Here is a 23,945-nt window from a genome sequence, read left to right on the forward strand (position 1 = left end):
TTCTGGCGTTGGACTCCTCACAAGGATTCACCTCTGAAAGCACGCATTACACAAAGTGACAAAGATACTCGCTGCCTGAATCACACCCCTACACTGTAGCAACCTTTATAAAGGAATCCTGGTTGACGCTACCCTGATGCAAGCTAATTCCGTATTGTCCGGTTTGGTTGCGAAATGAAGGTCTTCTTTTACACGAAGAGACACGTTTGGCACCATCACAACACCTGCCGGCGTGAGGAGTTCAGGAAGATGAAACAGAGAGTGTGTGTACCGGAACCAAGGATAAACATCAACTCACAATATGCTCTGATACAAAATGTGAACTCATGCTGAGTACAGTCATTAGTGAGGTACCAGGTGGGCTAAAATCACACCAATATCCACTTCGATGCTGCTCTTGTAGTGTTAATGTGAAGTCTAAATATTCAGGTCGATTAATCCCTTTCTAGTGCGATGATGCAAACAGGTACGCATCATTTCATTTGTATTCATGTGCTATTCATGTGATCTGACGGTTGCCTCACATTCTACATTGTTCTTCGCACAAAATCTCCCCACTGGAGAAGAAGACAAAGAAGAAAAAAAAAAAGCCTACCCGCATTCCCAAGATGGCACAGCGATTTTAAGTAGTACGCCCTTTATAGATCATGTAACATATCTGGTAAGCGGTGAAATTACAATGGTGGGATTTTGTTAATAAAGTGCTGTCACTACAAACAATATAGGAATAAATTATACATATTTGAAGCCTCCAATGGCACATATTTCATTACCGTATCTTCAAAAATGTTACATGATTTCTGGTACTCTTAAAATAGATAGAAACATAGATTTCATCTTTAATAACACATCAACAATTAAAGTCACAACAAAACATTGCAATTGAAGTTTGTGACACATTCAAGATCAATGAACCGCTTTGTGTGTAATATTTCCACAAAAAAAAAACAAATCATCATCTCGCTTGACTGACGCTTCCCTATCTGAGCCTTCGGCTTTTTCTATGGATCATCTTTGAATCACAGTTCTTAAATTTCGACCCTGCTTACTGACATCTTGTACAGATATTAAGCCTGCCACACAACAATTTCTCTACGCACGCCTCTCTGACTGACAAATGTAGAAGTGCTCGAAATGGGTAATTACACAACAGATACAGAAACAAATGATTGTCACAAGTGGAAAAAGTGGCAAAAAGAAGGGGAAAAAAATAAAAACCAGTCACAGCTCTGTTTCTCCGAACGAACGAATAAACTAACGGCAGCTTCACACTCCTTCTCCCCAAGAATGAGGAGATTATGGTAGATCTTCATCTCGTTTTTCTCTCTCTCTCTTTAGACTGCTGGCTGTGCCGATGAAATCATGGGGTAAGGTTCACGCCCTCTCTTTCTTCTCTCTCGGTGGGATTTAAACAAACAGAGGAGCGAAGCAGGAGTTGCCTCGTACCCCGTTGTTTGCTCAGGCCAGACTCGACCAACCGATCATCCCCTCTCCTTTATATCCGATCTCCCACGGCGGTCTGGCCCGGTCCTCAGATGAAGCCTTCCATGACTGGAGGTGTTCTCTTCCTCTGCCTCTTGCCTTGCTCCAGCAGGTAGGTTACGTCCACTGCAGGGTGGAAACAGCCACAACCCGAGGAAGATGGGGAGAAAAAAAAAGACATCTTGGTTGATAGTCTTGAAACATGGAAGATCTATTTTAGTGTCCCATGTCAATGACGAGACAGCTTATACAAACTGAACATTATCAAAAGCATATCAATCTTTGGTCTATCTTACTAATACTGTAAAAGCTGTTATTTTTGCAAGGTCTTTTTTCGAGAATCACCGTTGGGCCGCGAATTTAACAACACGTGGAAATACCGCCACACTCTTGGGTATGTACGCATATCTTTGTGCACTTACAATAGCATCGGTGTCAAATCACGAAAACAACATCTTGTAAAAACGTCTGTGACTTTCTCATTTGCGAAAAGAACAGCTTTTACAGTAGCTTTGTTTATCTTATTTACTGCTTTAACTTCGCAATGCTCAATTAAATCATAAAAGAGCTAATTCATATCCCTGCAAAATAAAACGCTTCGCTGTTGAGACTCGCACCGTTCACACTCGGTAGTTTTTTTTGGTGAATGCTCTGTTGAGCACAACTACGACCCACAAGGAATATGCTATGAAGTCCAGTGAGAGAGATACACGTGATGAACTTCCACAGCTCCCAGGGTCATGGGTCATTATTCTAAATGCAGAAATTTTACCCTTCGAAGATGACAACTTTTGGAAACGGCCTTCACCAAATTGTGTCCAAGAATGGCATTATGAATACAAGTATTTGTTTTGGTCTGGGTTTTTTTTTTTTTAATCTTCTGTTTTTTGACTGGTGATCAGAAACTCAACGTTCTGGTACTGGAAAGGGTACACTTCAGTGAACATCTTGCAAAGGGGAATCAATAAAGGGAGGGGGGAACAAGATGACAAACATGCAAGCAGAGACTTGAAATTGAAGGAATCATTGAAAAAAAACAACATCTTTTTCAGTCACTTTCACAAGGAGCAACAGCTGGCTATTGAGCATGCTTTCATGGTACACATAATAGTGAAATTTCTTTTCTTGTGCAGGTGCAGTTTTTTTCAATGATTTGAGGCAGTGACAAGAGTGGAACATTGAAATTTTCAAACGCCGATGGCAGAACAATGGGCACAAGACATTTTCTGAAAACAGAGAGAGCTTTTCTCATTCCTTTTTTGTTTTCTAATCAGCATGCATGGGGTGAGGATTTGGTGGACAAAGACTGCATGAATGCATAACTCTCATGCTTTCACTTTTGACATCTAAGGATATGGCCTAGGTCTGCTTTAACGAATACAGGGACTAATCCCGACATGTATACATTGCTTTATACTTTAATCTCTCAATCCTCTTTTTTCCTGCAACTGTCATCAAATGGATTAATTGTTTCTGTCCTGGCCAGTTTAACATGATTTGTTACAGAGCAGGGGTGCATCTTTGCTTTAAAGAACTTCAAACTCAACATAAAAGTATACATGACATTTATTAATGACAAGTTTTACAAGTGTACTGCAGTTTTTTGTTTTTTTTCATTCTTACAAGACGTGTGTGATGGCAGATTGGTGTTTATTTCATTGCAGATTTCATGCTTCAGTGGCAAATACTATGCCCTTTTTGCCATGTTCTTGCCATAAACAGTAATATTCAGATAAAACAAAAGCTTTATCAATGAGATCTATGCTTGGATATTTTCTGAATTAAAAAGCTTTGAAACAAAAGTCAAAACTAAGTGTACTGTGAAGTGTACAATGCCTTGCATATTTAAATGAATGTATGTGTGCTACAAGTAAAACAACCAACTGGGTTGTGTGGGCTGCTTGCAATGAGCAGTTACATTTAGCATCTAAAAAAATTTTTTTTTTTTAAAATCAACAAATCAAATGCATTTTGATGAGAAATCATAACAAACAAACAAACAAACAAACAAACGGAGAGCAATAAAATGTGATCAATAAACAAAGAAAACAAAAAAAAAAGGAGATGTAATAAAAGTTTGCAAATGAAAAGTGAGACACTAACAGACAGTGGAGGCAGCATCATCATTTGCATCATGCGCACCAGCTCCTTCCTTACACTGCTTGCTGGCTCGCTGCTGGGAGAGGAGACCCTTCATGATGTCGTCCAGACGTTGTTTCTGCTTCTCCTTCTCCTCGGCGGTCTTAGGGTGGCGGCGCTTCCCCTTGGAGACCTTTTCCTGTGGCTGCTTCGAATCTGTGCAGCTGTGATCATTGTCAGAACATTGGAGGGGAAAGAAAAATGCAAAAACCAACTCAACACAAGTGAGATTCGACAGCAGGCAGCAGATATTATCAGGAATTCATTTATAGATTAAAGAATCAAGGATATCTCACTCCCATAAATGAAATTTTGTCACAAAAGTTCTTCAGACAGTTGATCTGCCTACCCGGTAAGATTTTGGATTTGCTTAACCTGAACACTCCCGGGGTATTTTTAATCTCAGCTGAGGATCGCCCAATCACAGAAAAGATTTGTGGAATTTCGTTTCTCAATATTAAGGCGTTAGTAAGCACCGACAAAAATTTGACGGGGGCATGAGACTCCATAACTTTATCCTTATAAGACTTAAGCACAATCCAACACAAACTCTGTAAAAGTCATCATAGTCCAAATCTAATAAGTGTAGTGTGTTTTGGGGTTTCTTCTTTGCTTGTTTTGGTTTTTTTTTTTTTTTTTTATACATTCACCGCATGTCATGGTTGGAACAGAGTAGATGATATTTTTCTGACTCTGAGAGACCAAATGAGACCAATAGTGATAGTTTACATTCACTGATCCAAATGGAAGTCACACAGTCTTCTACTATGACCTTTCCTCACTTTGATTTCTTGCCACCATTCTTGCGCAGACTTGACAAATTTTCCGAGTCCTCGTTGGCAGACAATTTCTCCTTTTTACTTTTCACCTGGTTGGTTCTAGAATTAGAATGAGAAAACATGCACACAAATAAACACACAACATATATAATTTGCTTCTTGTCAAGTATGATCAAATATCATTCCTACAACGTGTATCAAATACTTCAACTTGACATTTTGTCTCACGTAGATGCAAACACTAAATTCGTGTGTAAGTACCTTTGTACTTTGAGTTGAATAAAATAATGACCAGATTGAGAAGCAGAACAATTTTAGAGATTTTAAGGCTTATGCAAACTCAACAGATTTCTGGTACAATCAGTATTTGTATACAGACGCTCATTCATAGTTCATGGAAATAGCCCAAGAGTACCATTCAACAAGCTGAAATAGCAGTGAATGGTACCAATTGCATTATTTGAAGTGTCATCAAGATTCACTAAATTTGAATCACATATGTATCTCTTTTTTATCCACTATGGCTTTACAGAATCATGCAAGGTCCAACTTGGCGAAGTGAAGGTGTATAATGCAGGATGGAGCAACATCTTGAACAACACTTATGCCCTGAAATACATACAATAAAATGTGTTTAATTCCCTAGAGAAATTTACCTTGGTTGTCTCTTGAAGTGCTCTGGGATGTAATGAGGCTGAAGAAATATAGAAATTGTTTGGTCAGTTATTTCAAAAACTCATACCTGATAGGTGCTTAATAAACAGCGAATGAAGACATCTACACAGAATTAATTCTACACCTTCAAGTCTACACATCACTGCACATGCATTAGATTTTTTTCCTCTCATAAAAACAGGAAATTACAGCATGAATATTCTATTTTCTCTGATACATTACAATACATTCACAAACAATAAAAATATGACAAAATAACTGATATTAGTTTAGGGAGATCAAGGCATAGAGCTAGCTGGTTGTTTGTTTTCACAAACATCTAGCACACAAAACACATCAAATACACAACCCGAAGGAAGAAGAACTCAAGCTACAACAGAATTGCCTAAAGAGAGAACTATGGTTGGTAGTTTCTATAATAATTTTGCTCTTTCCTGATATAAACTTGCACACCAAAATGGAAATAGATATCTGAAATGTTACTCTACATTTACATACTTTTTTTTTTTTTTGGGGGGGGGGGGTTTAATGATATAAATCAGGAATTCTCTAACTTTCGTGCTGATTTCATGGAACACTACTTGGCTTTTTCAACACTGATGGCACCCGACAAAATGTTTTCTTACCGTGTAATCCCGCTTGGGGTTGAGCTTCTTCTCGAATCTGTCAAAGGCGTATCTCTTGGTGCAGACCGGGTATCGGTTCATCTTGCCGATGGGGGAGAAGAGGTGGGCGGTGCGGTCCAGGCGATACTCACAGATGTAGACGTCTTGCTCCTTGACGTTCTTCGGTCTCCCTGGTTACCATGGATCAAGTTACCGAAACACTTTTAGTCACAATCGTCTGATGGTTAATTACTCACTAATTATCCTCATCACTTGTGTGGAGATATTTTTCAGAATTACAAAAACAAAAACAAAATATTTCTGTCAAGATTGCTATGAAATCTGCTGTAATATATGGGTATTAATCATGAGAATGATAAATTTCTGAATACACAATCTTTTTTTTTTTTTCAGAGTGAAAGTGAAAGACAAAATATTCTTTTTCTCAACAAACTCTTCCACATATCTACACTTGGAATGGGAATCCAAGACATCTCCTTCCAGCTATTCTTCCATTACCCAGATACCCACAGATATCCTCATCTTGAAACTTGTTATCATGTTATCATTGGATGAAAAGAAACAATGAGGATTTATAGAAGATCTAAACCACTTTTAGTAAGGGGAAAAAATGTAGGCCTACATCAACAAATATGGTGTTTAATCCTTCTAGACTGCTGGCAGGCAAACACCTAGAAGGTTCAAGACAAAGCAGAACGGTGCCTTTCATACTCACCGCGAGCGGTAAAAATTTGCAGCAATGAAAACAACAAACATGACCGAATGATATCTAGATATTAAAGAGGGATGCAACTACACCATCAAACACTGATATATACCTTCGGGAGGCTCGCATACCTTTACAGTACTTGGCAAGATCTAGGACACAGCAGATTCCAACGATGGATTCCAGGCGGATGATCTCGTAAAGAGGCACTCGGAATAACTGGCAAGAGGAGAAAGGAGGGCACAAAATGTTAATACTACCCTCTGAAAAATGGCTGATGCTCCTTCTGCCATCAACTTTTTTGCTTTTTTGGTTATTCTATATTTTAATTTGTCATTTGTCCTTGCATAAAATCTGCCAAGATTCATTGCCACCATTCGTTCCTACCTACCACATGGGAATTGCTTTGTGGTCTAACTTTCATTTCTCAACACAAGTGCACCATTATTGCTTTGTCAGATAATGTTAAAGGCCCCTAATGCATTTTGTATCTCAAACATAAAGAAAACAAAAGGACTTTTTAACGTTACATATTGCATGTCACTTGTATCAACATAGCCATCAAAACAAGACATGATGTGAACTTTAGAAAAAAAGAAAGAAAAAAAAAACCAGTTATTTTTCTTGAGCAATGTGAAAGAGATGGCAACTTTACATTTCATGGGTCAAACAAATTCAAATCTAATGGGACATAAATTGTATATCTGAAGATTTCAAAACAGCAGTGAAAAATAGCAAACTTTCTGTCATGGGGAAGAAAACAGATGATTGATGAATGCTTAAAAGGTCTCACCTCATTTCGGAAGAACTTTCTGGACGGAGTGTGATGAGTTTCGTGAGGCCTCAGGAAGTGGTGACCGAAAACGAATCGCTCTCCTCTGAAAGAAGACCAAATTGAGACACTGGTATCAAAGACTGCTGCTTAAGAAAATTCATACATCTGTATACAATAGAGTATGTGGAAACACAGTCTACAGAGAAGGCAAAACATATTCATTAAAATATAAAAACAAACAAAATTTGTATTTCAAAGCAAATAAAAAAGCATACAAACACAGATAGCATGCTTATAAATTGGGGCAATTTCAGTCATTTTCAGTTGGTTGATAAATTGCAATATCCAGTAAAAATGAATCTTGTTTACAAACAAACAAACAAAAGACAAAACAGTGAGAGATATGGGAAAGGGGATAATGAAAGGGCAGAGACTCACAAGAACACACACACACATGGGCTAGACAAGATCAGACCAAACGGGGGAAAATACTCACACATCGGTCTTCCATAACTTCTCCACCCTGAAGATGTTGAACTTGTCTGGCGTGGTGTTGGCCATAATTCGTGCCGAGGTTCGGATGGGACTCCCGTCGGGGTTCCGCCGCTGGTTCTCGTGAGCTAAGTACACGCAGTCACCTGATGGGTCACATGATCGAATGCCAGTAGGACATTTATGTTATATACACTCAGATAGTGTTAATAATAATTCTTGAGTTTTACCATTCCAACAGCTTCACACAAAAACTCACACATTCCCATCCCCCCCCCCCCCAGCATATTGTAAAGCTTGCTCAATACGATACAGACCTTTCCTTGAGGGTAAAGTCTGCACACATTTCAATCACAATTATATAAACATCATATTTGCCACAGGTGATGGAAAAAGGGTGTTAGAGCAATTGATTTGTAGACGTTAATGCCCTTCTTTACCTTATCACGCAAGAGTGTATCTATACCCCCAGCATTCTCTCACCCTCCCTGAGAACTAACATTGCTAGTTTCTATAGAAAAAGGTAAAAAACAAACAGACAAATAACTGTCTGGAAACAAATGCAGGTCAACAAACTGACCGTCCTGTCCCTCACTCACCCTGTTTGACGGTCAGCGTGTCATCTCTCTGCAGGCACAGGTAATAGGTGTGATCTGATTGGGCATTCTTCGGCTGGGGCGTCATGATGATCTCCTGTATATGGCACAACGTTACCAATTGTACATTCAGCATCAGGACGTAACACAACTGTGCATATATCCATGCAATCTACTATAACAATGCATTCCAATTACACACAAACAGTGGTAAGCATAGCATTCTTGACATAACTTCATCTTCACCAGATTTTGTGATATATGAAAAGTATTATCATCTGTGTGCAATTCCAAAAAAGGAAATTTCTTCCTTGTGTACAACATAATCCATGACAGATTTCACAGCACTAAACCCTGTATAACATGAGACAATTTCAATTACAGGTTAGATACACAGTTAGCCTGTAAGTCACAACTGATATAAATTCTTTTATTAATCACTAGTCCTTTACATTATTTTCTGACAAATGATTACACCACAGCAACTGGCTCTCGTTCTATAAGTGCCATATTATGATCTTACCTTGGCTACAATAATGTAAAATTGGGTAATGAACATCATAAGCTTGGTCACTTACATATTCATATCAACTGTTCACGAACAGCTGGGCAAAAATGACTAAACTTAACAATTTCACAGCTTCCCTAATCTTCATCCCATTATGTTACTCTTTCTTAATACAGACTAACTTCTATCTGGTCCAAAATTGGCAAGAACATCCCCACTGACCTGTTTGACAGGGCGGGGATCACACAGTTCGCACAGGTAGTGCTCCGGCTGCTCCACGACCCCAACACAGTCGCAGTGCTGCCAGACAAAGCACTTCTCACACTGGATCATCAGGCCCTCGTCGTTAAGGAGACCACACAGACATCGGATGACCTCTTCCTCCTCCTCCTCCTTCGGACCTGCCTTAGGGTCTGTGATGGAGGGAAGGAAGGAATGAATGAACGAATGGATGAGGGAAAAGAGGAAAGGATGTCAGGAATGTCAGAAGATGAAAGCACCTGTGCACAGAATTACATGATATGCATGTTTTAAGATGTTTTCGCCAAGCTCTTTTCTGATGCCATTTTGTCTGCACCTTTGTGAAAAAATTTACATTTTTCTTCTACTCTGGAGGATGCTCAGTTAATGGTGACCAACACAACGCTGGTCTACCACATTTTCTAGACTTCTTTTACAGAGATTCTTAATCCTCCAAAAAAGTCAACAGATCATTCCCTGTTCCATTCTTGTTGGCTAATAATGCCTTCAGCCACACTTTGCAGCAGAGACAGTTAAAAAAAAAAAAAATTAGTGTCAAAATTATACAACACAAATAACAACGCAACATCATCACTACCATCGCCACCACCACCACCATCATCATCATAACAAACAGCAGTCGGTACTTTTGCCAGAGTACACCTCCTATGCAATGAAGAGAGGAGTGCCTTCTCAAGTCAATTTCCCATTGCCAACAAGATACATACTTTTCCCCATTTGAAAGACCCTATGAGTTGATAAACACATCACGTTAATATATATCACAACTACATGTACAAAGTAAGACAATAAATGAAGATGAATACTGATAGAGAGATGTTTTGCAGTTAGAGGGAGACACCACAACACTTTCCCCTCTCACCTTTGACAACCTTCAAGGCCTCTGTGTCCAGCTGTTTTTTGACCGGTTCCAGGATGTCCTGTATGTGGCTGGTGGCCTGGGCCTTGGCCTGGTAGTACACCTTCCTCAGGACGGCCGAGTCCTTGCCCAGTACTGACCGCTTGCCATTGTATTTCTTCCCCAGGACAGGAAGTGGGGAGGAGAGATGAGAAGAAACAGCCATGATTAGGATCAGAGGTGGTTGTGATATATTCCTTTATTGCTCCTCTATAGACCAATTCGGGTTCATTGAGGGCAGCAGACAATTTGTGGCACTGGGCGCAGCCATGAGCTCATTTTGAGGTGTCTTAGCCGACCCCCCTCCTCTCCCCCACCCCCGGGTAACATGTTTATCACGCACTTGTAACGAAGGTTCGCGTACTAAGCAAGCATTCGCGCACTCAGTACGAGACGCTCATTGGCTAAAACAACCATGCATCAGTTTTTCATTCCGTGCACGTGAGAGGGGTGGGGAGAGAGGAGGGGGGGTCGGCTGAGACACCGCAGTAATGGCGCTGCCCATGCCAAAAATACACATAGCGCGTCACAGAATCGGTCTATAGGGCAGGATGAGGTGGCACAATGCAACAAAACCCATTGATTGATCTGGGCAAAGGAGCTCCGGAGTGTCCCTACCAATGTCCACTACCCTTACTAAACTGTCAGCCATCAGTCCAGTTGCTTGCATCAACTTCAGTGAACAGAGGTTACCAAGGAGAGTATTGCCCTTGAAGTTAAAGGGTTGGTACAGTATTGGTAGAGAGGAGGAATTGGCATTTAACTTTTTGTGTGAGATACCAAGAAACCAATTCTGAAATACTACAGAGCATACCATTCTAAGAGGAATGCAAAGTTTATTTGATGAAAATCGGGTTGGAATGGCTGAGACATTCCAAAAACAAAGTGAAACAAAGTGATCATAATAGAAGGTGGGTCCCACCTTTCATTAGGATTGCTCTGTTTTGGATATTTCAGCCATTTCAAAACCAATTTTCATCAAATAAAAATTGAATTCCTCTTGAAATTACATTCTCTTTCACATTTCATATGAGGTTTCTCATGATCTCACCAAAAATGTTAGAAACCTGAAGTTAGGTGTCAACCAAAACTGTATGATCCCTTTAAAGACAGCCAAAGCTACTGACTTATGCCACTACGGAAGCTACGCACACAGACTTTGAAGGATATGAATAACAGAGAAGAAAATCATACTGTAACTTGCAGACTTCAAAGATATTGACTCTCTTCTGACAAAAAACAACAACAAAGGAGCACTCACTGTAACCATCACGATACTATGGACTAATTTTTGCCTCGTTTTCTAATCTTTTATCACACTGCAGCTTTCTTGTCCATTGCCAGCATCAATGCATAACACATACCTCGGCATTTTTGAAGACTTTGAGGAAGTCTGAGTCGAAGGCCTCCACATTCTTGTAGTGTCCCGTCATCAGGTTCTTCTCAATGGTGCTCAGATCCACCGGCTCTGAGATGCGCTTGTAATAGTCTGGATTCCTGCATCATCACAAACACACCAGCAGGGAGTGAGCATTACCCTTTCACGGCAAGACTTATCTTAACCCGTTGAGGATGAGTCCCGAGTATACTCGGGCAAGTGTCTATGGGAAATGCGTGTTGTAGCAAAATCAGCCCTTCCTCAACGGGTTAATCACCTGACCCCACCTCATACTGTGACCTTGTTGAAAATCTTTTTTACTTGGAGATTTATCAAAACCTACATCTCTGTCAAAATACATACACAACTGTAGTAATGGCTGAGATACATATTTCAGCCACTGCTCTTCATTGACGGACACCCTGTGATGTCAAAGGTCATATTCCTACATTGCATTCAGAATTACTAAATGCAGCACTCATTAAGAGAGAGGGAGAAGGGTACGAAAACTGCAATGCACAAGCTTTTCTAAATGACACCTTCTTCATCATCCTAATTCAAACCATAACAGTTTCTGCCAGCCACAAAATTAGTAGCTGATACTGAGACTTCCTATCATACTCCTGAGCTATGCATCGGGGCTCTACTAGCAAAAGTTTATGAAAGACAGCATCCATGATCTCTTCATACTTCAGTTTTGCTCTGTAGAAAGGTGGCAAAAGATGTCCACTCACGAGCACTTACTCAGTGAATGCTCACAAAATCTTTCCGTATTGCATACTGCCCACTTGAGGGAGGACTCTCCAATTTATAACTGGCATCAAATGATTCTAAATCAGTTAAACCGAACAATCTAGACCAATGACCATCAAGAACTGACCTCTTCTTGGACGGAAGGTTCATGAATGGTATGGCCAGACTCTGACCACTGGCATCCCGGTACGTGCACACTGCTGTATAGATGTCTTTGAAGACCTGTGCCAGTCGTGCCGCTTTGGTCACCTCCGTGTTCTCCTGCGCAGCCGCCAGTCGCCGTGTTTTGACCGATCGGGAGGTCTTGAGCGCCGTGAACTGCGCCATGAAGACATCTGCGGCAAATCAGGGTTTGAATTTGGTGTTATTTTGAATCTCATTCAGGGCAATCTTTGCATGGTATACATTGACATAAGGCACAATACCTAGCTACATCATATTAATAGTCTTTGATGCAAGCAACTATGTAGCTTATCCATTACACGATAGTGGTTTTATTTTCATCAAAACTATCACCTTAGAACATTACACAAATAAAAACAAACAACACAAAAGATAGATTTCACACCATGTCTCATCTCAGAGAGGCGAAATGATATGGGACCGACCTTTTCCAGTCCTGTCCTTGGCGTAGTGTCGCTGGCTCCCGTTGACCCGGCGGTTGTTCTCCGAGGCGCGTTTCTTCAGGATGAGCTCCCGGATCTGCTTCACCCTCTCAATGTTCCTCAGCAGGAACACCTGGTGGTCGGCCACAAAGTTCATCTCCCTCACACTCATGGGTTTGGGGATCATCAGCTCCTTGGTGCGGGTGGGGGCGCCTTCCGTCCCGTCCTCGTCCTTGCTGCCCTCCTGTCACGGGGGTGGGGTAACAACGGTAAATGAGATCATTGCAAACATACAGCTACTAAAAGCGCTACTCCATACTTCTTGATATCCACCTACACACTACGAAAGACAGGACGTCAAATTGTTACAGCTTACTAATCAAAACAAGAACAAAACAAATACAAAAATCACTTAACTGATGCCTTCTTCCTTGGCATAATTAATCAAGATGATGCAACTGCTGCTGCAACAACCAATCACATTATTACTGATTGCCATTTATCATGCAGGATCTTAGAATGATCCTAAAGGGATAGATATCTCCAACCTGTTTCTGGTGTGCATATTAATGACTTTGCTATGAGGTTTTTGGTGAACTTTTTGTGAAAAGAGGAGAGGGTTCACATCGATGTGTATGAACATTGCAGCTCTCAGATAGACATCCCTCTTGACAGCACACAGAGTGCCTCCTCCCCCCTCCCCCTTCTATTAGCATTTAAAACAAGGTCCTTGTTGTGCATGTTAAGCAGAAGCACTTTCCAATGATCAAATTCACCACCGCAGTTAAAGTTGATTAGTTCAGCGACATTAAGTGTCTTGATCACCCTGATGTAGGTTCTCACACTTATTGTGCTGCGTCAACCAAACTGACATTTTGCATCATCTCTAATTTCACTCAATCTCCTCCTATGACACTTACGTGGCTCTTCTTCATGACCTTGCTCTGCCGACTGGTCTTGCTCGACGACGACCTCTTCACAGCCACCTTCGTCTTCTTCACGCTCGTCGTCGGCTTCTGGGCCTTGCCTCCGATGTAGCCGCGGCACGTCCGATGACCGCAATTGCATTCTTGCTGTAAGGCCAAAAAGGAAATCATCGTTCAAGAATAGTCAGGGGAATTCTCGACCCATGCTATGGTTCATCTAATAATGGGCACATCCGTCAATTTTTGCTTCATTCGAAAACTGTCAGACACGGCCAAAACACTGTCAATGAGTTGGATTTATGTAATATTGCACACCACTTCAGAATCAGCATCATCTTTGCATGAATACCATGATATTGTTGCCCCTGTGCAGGTTTGTCTCACACCGACACGTATGTCTTAGCTTTGGAAGAGGAATTCAACATACATATTGACCGATTCGGGTTCGTTGAGAGCAGCAGACATTTTACGGCACAGGGCGCAGCCATAGTGGGTGTATGAGCCGACCCCCCTGCTCTCCCCCACCCCCGGGCAACATGTTTATCACGCACTTGTAACAAAGGTTCGCGCACTAGCAAGCATTCGCGCACTCAGTACGAGACGCCTATTGGCTAAAGCAGTTTTTCATTCTGCGCGCGTGCTAGTAGGGAGAGGGGTGGGGGAGTGCGGGGGGGGGGGGGGGTCGGCTGATACACCCACTATGGCTGCGCCCATGCCAAAAATACACATAGCGCGTCACAGAATCGGTCAATAGAAAGTGCTGACTCAGATGCTTGGCAAAGTTATTGCTCGGTGCATGGGGCTTGGAAAGGACTAAATCATGTCTCCAGGACAAAGCTCTGAGAACAAGAGGCAAACAGGCTGTGCTAATGACTTCAGGATGCTCACCTGTGTCTCCATGTTGAAGGAATGGAAATTGTAGTCGTACGTCAGCTCCTCTCCGGGCTCGATGTCTCGTAGGGCAAACATGCCGATCCTGTACATGCCGTTCACAGTCCTGCCAGGAAACATCGATCGTGAGAAAACATAGGGTAAGCCAAAGTTGTATCAAGCATCTTTTGGTTGCAGATTTGAGAAAAGCCATGTATCATCAAGGAAACTTCTGTCAGCAAATTTTATTGCAAGTTGACTGGATCACATTTGTTCTTTCTTCGGTATCTGCCTCTTTTCCTTTCCATTCCTGACTTCTATCCTGTTCATAATTTGATGTCACCTCAAGACTTTAGAGAGCCACTGTGGTACTTCCCATTTCATTACATCTATACTGGCAATATGAAAGTCATATGATAACCATCACATGAAATCCGAGCCAAGTCCATTGAAAAGCAAACAACTTTAGTAAAGAATGCAAGAGAACAAAAATTTAAGTCATTGTTATCACGCTAATTCATAGATAAACACCTAATTCTATGTGGACAACATTCTTTCGGCACAATGTCATTTCGTGTGTTCCTGTATGCGTCACAGCATAAGCTTGCTATGCACGACTCACCACTTTTGCATCTCGCAGTTGGGATTGCAGCTGTGGTTGACGAATCGGGCCTCGTTGCCATAGCGATAGCCATCTATGACCATGCCTCCGTCCAGGTTGAGGCAGTAGTGGTGCTTCTGGTACTGGTAGTCATCCAGGGCTCGCTTCCACAATTCCTTGACGCTGATGACCTCGCCCAGGTACTCGATGATGAAGAAGCCAGACTTGATGTCCTGGGTCGCCCTCAACCCCCATCCTCTGTTTTCCGTCTGTTGGCAAGGTGAAGAAGTCAGAGATACATACGATGTATTGGTGTTCCTTCATTGCACGGGACAATGTACTACATGCTCGCTCATTAGCCAGTGGATGGTATACATTAAAGCAAGGATGATAATGATTATCTTGTCAAACTTGTCATAATATGTTCTGTAGTCACTGCTTAACTCGCTCTTCAACTGCACCGATGAATGAATGGATGGATGGACAGATACATACAATGTACATAATGTTGGACGGATAATATGGCTAGTTTAAAAGATGGATAGAAAATGTAGATGTGTGGAATGACATTTGGATAGAATGGAGTAGACAGAGGGACAGAACGACTGAATGGGCAAATTGGTGGATACATGGATGGGCAGAACAGATGAGTGTCAGGGTGGAAGGAGGTCTTCAATGAACAGAAAAGATGGATGCATGAGAGTTTACACACATAATGGCAGGATGGATGGATGGATGGATGGATGGATGGATGGACGGACAGAGGGATGAATGGACAGAATTAATGGATGGATAGAAGCTACATGCAGATAGAATAGATGGATGGATGTACGGGAGGAGGAACATGTAAGTAGCCAAAGGGTGTGTGGATAAGGTACGGGAGGGTCGACAAACATGAACAGGAATGACATCTTACCAAGAACCTCTGAAGTCCTGGACTCCATTGGTGTCTCTGGATGACTTGGTTGGAGCACTGGTCTCCACAGGGACATGAGTTTACATTGCATTCATGCTGGATCAACCTGCGGGTGAATGACAAAGTATCATATGCACAAGGATTAGACAAGAGAACAGTATCTCACAGAGGCTGACATTACACTAAACACGAAAATGTCCATACCCAATTGACTGCTTTCCCTTTTCCTCTCAAAATGTTACCCCGATCATATCGTAATTTTGCCTTTAGAAATACGATAATTTTGCATATTTTTACCCCTTCTCTATTGAGGCAGAAACGAAGGTGTCATTTAAAACGTTTCCATACTTACCCCACCACTGAGTATTTGCCTTGCCAGACAAAGGACTATAAAAGCATACTAAATATAGAAGGAAAGCATCTGCTTGACATCAAATGACACATGAAGGTTACAATATTTGTCTCCACGGCAGCCACATGAAAATATTAATGGAGCCTGGTGTATCAAACTATCGAATAAAAACTCATGAATAATGCCATATCATGTTTCTTAACAATGCTCATACCCATACATAGACATACACATGTATATATGTGACCCGCTACGACAAAAGGATCCGAAAGTCGGGGGAGGACAATTTTCTGAAAATGGCATGACATTATTCCCTTACTCTTCTACTTTAAGTTCATATATAAAACAACTCATAAGAGTACTCGGTTGAGGAGATATCGATGATTTTATTAGCACATGTCAAGTGGTTGTGGAAATCAGAGTTTTGAGAAAAACGCCTTCAAAGTTTTCGTGCTGACGCTATCATGATCAAGGGGAGGCGAGACAGTTTTCACCGCGTGACAATAGAAGGTATGCTTCTAGCAACCTCCATGATGTTCATTCAAGCTTAGCGCCAGCGGTCTACGCACGACCAATCAGTAATCAGGATGCCACGCACTGACCAATAAGATCACTCTCTTGTTGCTAGGGGCAGAGTCTAGCTGCGGTGCTAAATCCAAACCTTCGGACACGATTCTGTTACTTTGGAAGGTCGGAAAATCATGTCCCAGAAAAATGCTGATTTCTTGCCTTTCTTTTGATCATTTAGCTTCGAAATTTCGGCAGATGATAGACAAAACATTAGACTACAAAATAATGCCAAAAGTAGAAATTGGGTTGTTTTGACCAATTTTGATGATGTGACTTCAAACTCGATTTTCTCGGCTTAGTCTTCAGCAACTTTAGGATCCTTTTGTTGTAGCGGGTCACATATGCTATGACCAATACTCTTGAAAGTATGATATCTCATTTTAAAATGCCTGAGCTAATATTAACTCACAACACACATACCAATTAAACCATTTAAAACAAAAAAAAAAATCTTTGGATTGGACCTATAGTTAATATCGCCAATTTTAAACCTGATTAATGACATTGCAAAAATACAAATGTATAATCATCACATCACACGTTATTATCTATTATGTCACAGGTACAATGTACTTGGCACACGTTTCACACATCATGCATTCACATCACTTGCCAAGCTGAGCTGAAGTATGCATTTTTTTCATTTGCCTTTCAATATTTGTCTGTACTGATAGATGTATGTTAACTTTGTGTGCCCCCAGATATTTTCATCCCTACGATAAGGTTTAACTTTGAATTTTGGAAGAAAAAATTTTTAAATACCGCAATGTGTAAACACATGTCAGCAGTCTCGTAATGAGGTCATCGTGTCTGACTTAGAAAGGAATCTCTCGTCATATACAAGAGAAACTGTTCAGAAATTGGAGACAACAGCAAAACTTGGTATGTATGTGAGACTTGCTAGACATCTCACACAGCTGGTGTGTATAAAGTCATGATTGGCCTTCTCCCCTCCGATGGCGTCACTCCACGCGCGGAGAAATCTTCGCCCAGCTCCCGTCTAACCGGCCATCCTCGGTGAGGTCGTTTCTAAATTTAGGCCCGCGCATCTCCCATCTTCGTCTTTACAAGTCGGACTTCACAAAAAGGAGACACACTCATGTTGAATCATTCCTGACTCACAACATCTGAGAGGCTCGGTTCGTTTTTTTTGCTTCAGATCTTTCTTTTTTTTCCCTCGATGCGAGACATGGAAGTTTTGAGGTTTTGAGGAGAAAAAGCCAAAGAATCAGAAACGCACCCATCATTACATCTAATTCTGGTGTGTGCCTGTACTTTTCATTCAAAGGCCTGATGACATGTTTCGCAAAAAACAACAACAACACGTGTACTCTGTTTTGTAGTTCATTTGCAGCAAATTGTATGGGATTGGACTCATGAAAAGAGATACATACATTTGCACTCCTCATTGAGATTCAAATTTTTTTTTTAAAAAGGAGAAAAAAAAAAAAGCACGAGAAGATATGATCCAGGGAAATTAATCTCCAGGCTCACATCCACTAGGGGTGGAAAAAAGAAAATAAAATTAAATCAAGGATCACAAACTGGCTTAATCACAGAGAAGGACATTATCTATGAGACATCCAGCTTACAATAATCAAGGCAGGCTGCTTTATTAAGGGTAAATACAGGCATTAGTGGACAAGACTATTATCATGAACTCATGTTCTTCCTTTCTTTTTTTTTTTGCTCTCCAGTGACCACATAACATCAAATGTCAAATGACGCATTTCTAAATAGAGTAAATGCTCCCAATTCTCTGGATACCTCACAAACAGGCCATGAGTCACAAAATACTCACATATAATTTAATCTAATCTACCTTTGTGTAAGCCATGAATCCCCTCCTCCTGCGCCGTCTAGGTACCAGTTACTGCTAAGGCAATCATCGCTACTCGCACTGGACCCATTACTCACTGACCAATTAATGAATTGTCCCTGTCTTCCATGGGAAAGGTTTTGTGTGTATGTGCGTTGGGGGGGGGGGGGGGATTTGGTGGTGTTGAGAATAACACAGTGGGACGGACGTTTCATTTACAATTAGGTCAGCTGGTCAGTGCGTCATGATTTCTCCGTACTCTACGGCAATAATTAACCCCCAACCGGAGCTCCCCCCCTCCCCTCCCCTGGCTGAGATAATTAATCACTCTCCACACAGACGACTCACTCCCAGATCCTAATCACATGATTAGTGAATATCGTGGTCCATCGATGATGATGGGGAATGGCGAGGGGACAAAGTGAGAGAGGGCGGTAGACGAGGACGAGGGAGAAATTAAAAGAGATGACAGGGAGAGACAGAACGAGAGAAAGGGAGACAAAAACAGATGGGGAAGAAAGAGAGGGAAACAATTTCTGCCAGTGACAGCGGAGGAGGGAGACTTATCTTTCGATAACAATTGTTGATCATAAATTATTCTGGTGCGTTGGTTGCGGGGGAAGAGCATAATGTCATCTGGATTAATCAGCATCACTTGTGTAGTGTGTTGTGTTTAGCGACTGGTAGCCACCTGGAGTGAGAGATATATATCCCATCTCTCATCCTCCGTTCTGCTTCATGAAATCCGCCCTCCCTCTTCCCGTTCCACGTACACTGCTGCTGTGCGATCATACTTCTTCAAGCACGTCTTCATCTCAAGGGGTACATTGCTCCACAGTACCCTTATCCTCTCTCCTTCATCTCCCTAGCCGTCTATCTGTATCTATCTATAGCTATCTGCTTGTCTGTCTATTCATCTTCCTGTATATCTGTCTCCCATTATACTTTCTCTCAATCTCTTCATCTCTATCTCTCTCTACCTATTTATATCTATCTATAGCAATCTCCCTGTCTGCCTATGCACCTACCTATCTGTGTATCTCTCACTATATCTCTTTCTTATCTCCCTCTCTATCTATCTATATGTTTCTATATATAGCTACCTCCTTGTCTGTCTATGCATCTACTGAACATACCGGTATCTGTCTGTCTCTCATTACCATCTCTTACTATCTCTCTTTCTTCTCTCCCTCTCAATCTATATGTTTCTATCTATAGCTTCCTCCTTGTCTGTCTATGCATCTACAGTACATATCAATACATGGTGTATCTGTCTCTGTCTCTCACTACCTTCTCTCACTATCTCTCTTTCTTTCTCTCCCTCTCCATCTGTTTCTATCTATAGTTACTTCCTTGTCTGCCTATATGCAACTGCCTATCTGTCTGTCTAACACCACCTTCTCTTGATCTCTCTCCATATCTATCTATCTGTATCTATCTATAACTATCCACCTGCCTGTCTGCAGATGCATTTATCTACCTATGTATATATATATATATATATATATATATCACTTAATCTCTTTATCTGTATATATATATCGCTCTCTCTTCTTAACACACACACATACACACAAGAAGGCAAATGCCAGGCAAGATACACACACACACACACACCTATAACTGTCATGTTTGTTCTTTATATATCAATCTAATCATACATGAAATAGTGCATACACTTTAAATTCCCTTCATTCCTACCTCCATCATAAATAACAGAAAGAATATCTTCAGAAGGCCGAACCCTCATTAGTACTATGCTTGTATAGTGGCTTTGATCAAATAACCTCTATGCCAGTCAACATATATATATCTCAAACCACATGAGCATATGTATGCCTGTTCGAATGCTATAACTATCATGATTGAAAGGCAAGGGGTCAGAGAAATCGGATACCATGAAGTTCACCAATGAGCTTCCACACACCATGCTATATTTCCCCAATGCATGTTCAAGTGTCCCCACCATGTAATATCAACTCCAAACGACCATCATTTATTACTCTGCCTCAAACACTGTCTCGACCTGGCATTTTATGAAAGCATTTACCGTTCAAATTATAGCCAGGGCCTACCATATGGCTGCTGTCTTCGTATGCAGATCAATTACCACTGTGTGTATGGATCAAATCTAAAGGTATTCCACCAGAATTGATAGCCTTGTCAAGAGCATACTTATCATCCTGTCTGTTTCCACTCTCTCGAAAAGCTGTGAAGACGGTCTGAAAGTCCAGACTCCTCATAATAACTAATCAATACCAATAAATCATATTTTGCTCTCTAACTATGTATCAATATTTTGACTAGTGACTGACACTATTACTTTGAAACAGGGCACACAAGGAGAAAAAAAAATGCATTGGGAAATGTCAAATCATGTGAAGACATGGGATTGAAACATCCAAACTTCTATTGACCCCCCCCCCCCCATTTTCATAAGAGATGTTTGTTACGACATCAATTCTTGCTAGAATGGCAGATTCTCGCAGCAACAACCAATCAGGAAGCAGGATTCTTGTCGTTACCATGACACCTGCCATCCCAGCAAGAGAAGCTACCATAGCAACGTTTTATGAAATGGAACCCTGCTGCCACACCCCTGCCCCCACCCCTCCCTATCCCACCACGCCCGGTTCCCCTCCCTTACCGGTTGAGGCAGTCCTCTCCGCATCCCTTCAGGCTGTTGTCCGGCTTCTTGCAGCTGCATCGGGCCACCTCCCCGTAGACGCTCGGCTTGACATCAAAGTAGATGTCTGGATGGGAAATGGAGGCACAGAACAAGCAAACATTTGAGACGGATCTGACATTTATCACGCCATTAATATCGACTTGATAAATACGCGGTGTGTGTTTTTTTTTTTTTAGCTGGTGCTTTGTGGAAGAGGACGTGGAGTGATGCACAACTTGAGTAGGAGTGAAATGCCACATTTGTTTTCCATGCGAGGATACAGTTCCTGAGTGGAGATGGAGGTTATTTGAAGATTTCAGAATAATCATCATCTTTGTCAAACAAAACATGACGCCGTCTCGCTGGCCTCACACAAACACATTTCCATGCACAAATACTGCTCCTGCTTCACTAGCCACTTATTTTTGTCATTTCTTCATTTTGCACATTATATGTCATCAAATTGAGTGTTCTAAATTCATTGAATATTCGTACGATACTCATATAGATGAATTTGTATTCTGAGGTATCTGAAGATGAAATGAAAAAACAAAACAACAACAACAACAAAATGGTGAGGCCATCTCACATGCACTCAAAGTTTCTGCCTATGTTTCATTACTGGTTGACCACTGGTAGAAAAGTGTGAAATTTTTACTCAAAATGCTTTTTTTTTGGGGGGGGGGCAGAGTAATCTCTTCTAGAGATCTAAGGATTGATTTGATGAATGCACAATGTAAAATGGATTTGATCCATTATTACAACCGAGGTTGAATAGCTCTCAAGATGTCATGATCTCAACTCATTATTATTTTTAGTTAATCCAAAGTGCTCATAAAACCCTTAAAATATAATGGTATGTCTTCCTGCTTCAATCTGGGTAACCTGTAAGACCCATATCTGGCAAGCCACTATTAAATACAAGTTGTATCTTGTTTCAAACCTGCCATGGACCACAAAATGAATGCACTCATAGATTTAGCTCTCAATTGGGAGGGATATCTGCTTTCAAGTTACACTGATTGACATTATTGGCATTTGCAAGGGCATTATTGTAATTTACAAGGACATTTTCATAATTTGCAGGAACATCAGCAAAGTGGGCGAATAGAAAAAGAAATAATTCTGCACAGAAAATATAGAAACAAATAAACTGTTAAAGATCTCAATACAAACATACAAACAAACATCTTCCTTAGAAAATCGCTCAGAAAACCTCAATGGTTTAACACCGATTTGCATCTGTGATTCTCACTAACATCCCCCCCCCCCAATATCTTTCCCTCATTTCATGGCATCGTGTCATCGTTCCATGGTGAACATCATAGCATGCTGGATGTCATGATTATTTCATATTTCAACATCAAACCCATCGGTGCTTGAATACAGCCCTCTCTATGCAGGAGGAAGGAGGTTTCAGAAGAAGAAGAAAAGAAAGAAAGAAAGACAGACAGACAGACAGACAGAAAAAAGAAAAGAAATAAAACAAGTTTTAAAAAATGGTGACGGAGCTGCATGAGCTCAAATGACGTTCTGGGCAAACAACGAATAATGCAACTGGCAGGCATCCAGTGTTGGTTTTGCAATTCAACGCTTATCGTAGCAAACAGTCGCCTAGTACATTCACAGGAGACAAAAAAGGAAGAAGACGAAGAACAAGAAGAACAAGAACAAGAAGAAGAAGAAAAAGATAGAAAATGAAAAAGAGGAGAAGTCATGAAGACAAGAGGAGGGTGGGTGGGGGTGGGGGTGGGTTGGGGGAGATGGAGACATGGAACCGTGTTGAAGACAATCCCTCACGCAGGCCGTTGACGAGACACTTCATTGCCACTGCACCGCATCACTGTTTTGCGCAGGCGGATGCCCGCCGCGGAGTTTTGTTGTCGGCGCTGAGAAATGAGGCATAAATTAACCTTTTGAAGTGAGCAGGAAGAATCGGCATTTTAAAGGGAAGCTGTCTACTGGTCGGTGGCAGCGATGCCAGACCTGGACGATCAACCTTGTCCATGGAACAGTCACAAATGTGGCGGGGGACTTCAGACTGAAACTCATTATTAATTACCTAGACATCATATCAATTGAGAGGAGGCAAAAACAAAAAATGACTCTAATCTGTTTAGAGTAGTGAAGTCATGATACTCATTCTAGGAGTCACTTTGGGCACTATGGTAACCCGTTGAGGACAGGCTGATTTTGCTACAACATGCCATTTCCCACAGACACTTGCCCGAGTATACACATGGGACTCGTCCTCAATGGGGTTAATGTTACAGACTGTAAAAGTTAGATGAAAATGTTTGTTGGATTTTGTATTTCCAGTACTTATATGAATCACTATCCTCCTCTAACATGCAGGATTCACTTTAATAATTACTAATCATGATCCCCCCCCCCCCCAAAAAAAAATAGAACTTTACATTGGCAATGCATTTCTTATTCAAAATGCCAGACTGTCGACTACTTGGCAGTGGTTTATCATCAAACTATAAATAGTTTGATCACTGGATGGTATCCACGGCAACGACATCACCTCATCACCGTCTGTATCCC

General features: G+C 41.2%; 1 protein-coding gene across 1 annotated transcript in view; it reads right to left on the bottom strand.

Moving 5' to 3' along the window:
* Window positions 1-1,154: 1,154 nt before the first annotated feature.
* The window catches only part of LOC139721705 (uncharacterized), an 88,747-nt gene continuing 65,956 nt past the window's right edge, over window positions 1,155-23,945 (bottom strand). The window contains exons 6-24 of the mRNA XM_071633034.1: window positions 21,375-21,480; window positions 15,987-16,092; window positions 15,092-15,339; window positions 14,488-14,596; window positions 13,594-13,746; window positions 12,677-12,917; window positions 12,196-12,403; window positions 11,302-11,434; window positions 9,902-10,055; window positions 9,001-9,191; window positions 8,274-8,367; window positions 7,679-7,820; window positions 7,201-7,285; window positions 6,539-6,626; window positions 5,702-5,871; window positions 5,057-5,094; window positions 4,404-4,499; window positions 3,586-3,785; window positions 1,155-1,608 (exon numbers count right to left, since the gene is read on the bottom strand). Of these exons, the coding sequence (XP_071489135.1) occupies window positions 1,532-1,608; window positions 3,586-3,785; window positions 4,404-4,499; window positions 5,057-5,094; window positions 5,702-5,871; window positions 6,539-6,626; window positions 7,201-7,285; window positions 7,679-7,820; window positions 8,274-8,367; window positions 9,001-9,191; window positions 9,902-10,055; window positions 11,302-11,434; window positions 12,196-12,403; window positions 12,677-12,917; window positions 13,594-13,746; window positions 14,488-14,596; window positions 15,092-15,339; window positions 15,987-16,092; window positions 21,375-21,480 (2,639 nt within the window). The 3' untranslated portion in view covers window positions 1,155-1,531. The remainder of the gene's footprint in view (window positions 1,609-3,585; window positions 3,786-4,403; window positions 4,500-5,056; window positions 5,095-5,701; window positions 5,872-6,538; window positions 6,627-7,200; window positions 7,286-7,678; window positions 7,821-8,273; window positions 8,368-9,000; window positions 9,192-9,901; window positions 10,056-11,301; window positions 11,435-12,195; window positions 12,404-12,676; window positions 12,918-13,593; window positions 13,747-14,487; window positions 14,597-15,091; window positions 15,340-15,986; window positions 16,093-21,374; window positions 21,481-23,945) is intronic.

Source organism: Diadema antillarum, unplaced genomic scaffold, assembly GCF_040938485.1.
Source record: "Diadema antillarum isolate AM-2024a unplaced genomic scaffold, OU_Dant_1.0 scf00000147, whole genome shotgun sequence".
Taxonomy (NCBI): Eukaryota; Metazoa; Echinodermata; class Echinoidea; order Diadematoida; family Diadematidae; genus Diadema; species Diadema antillarum.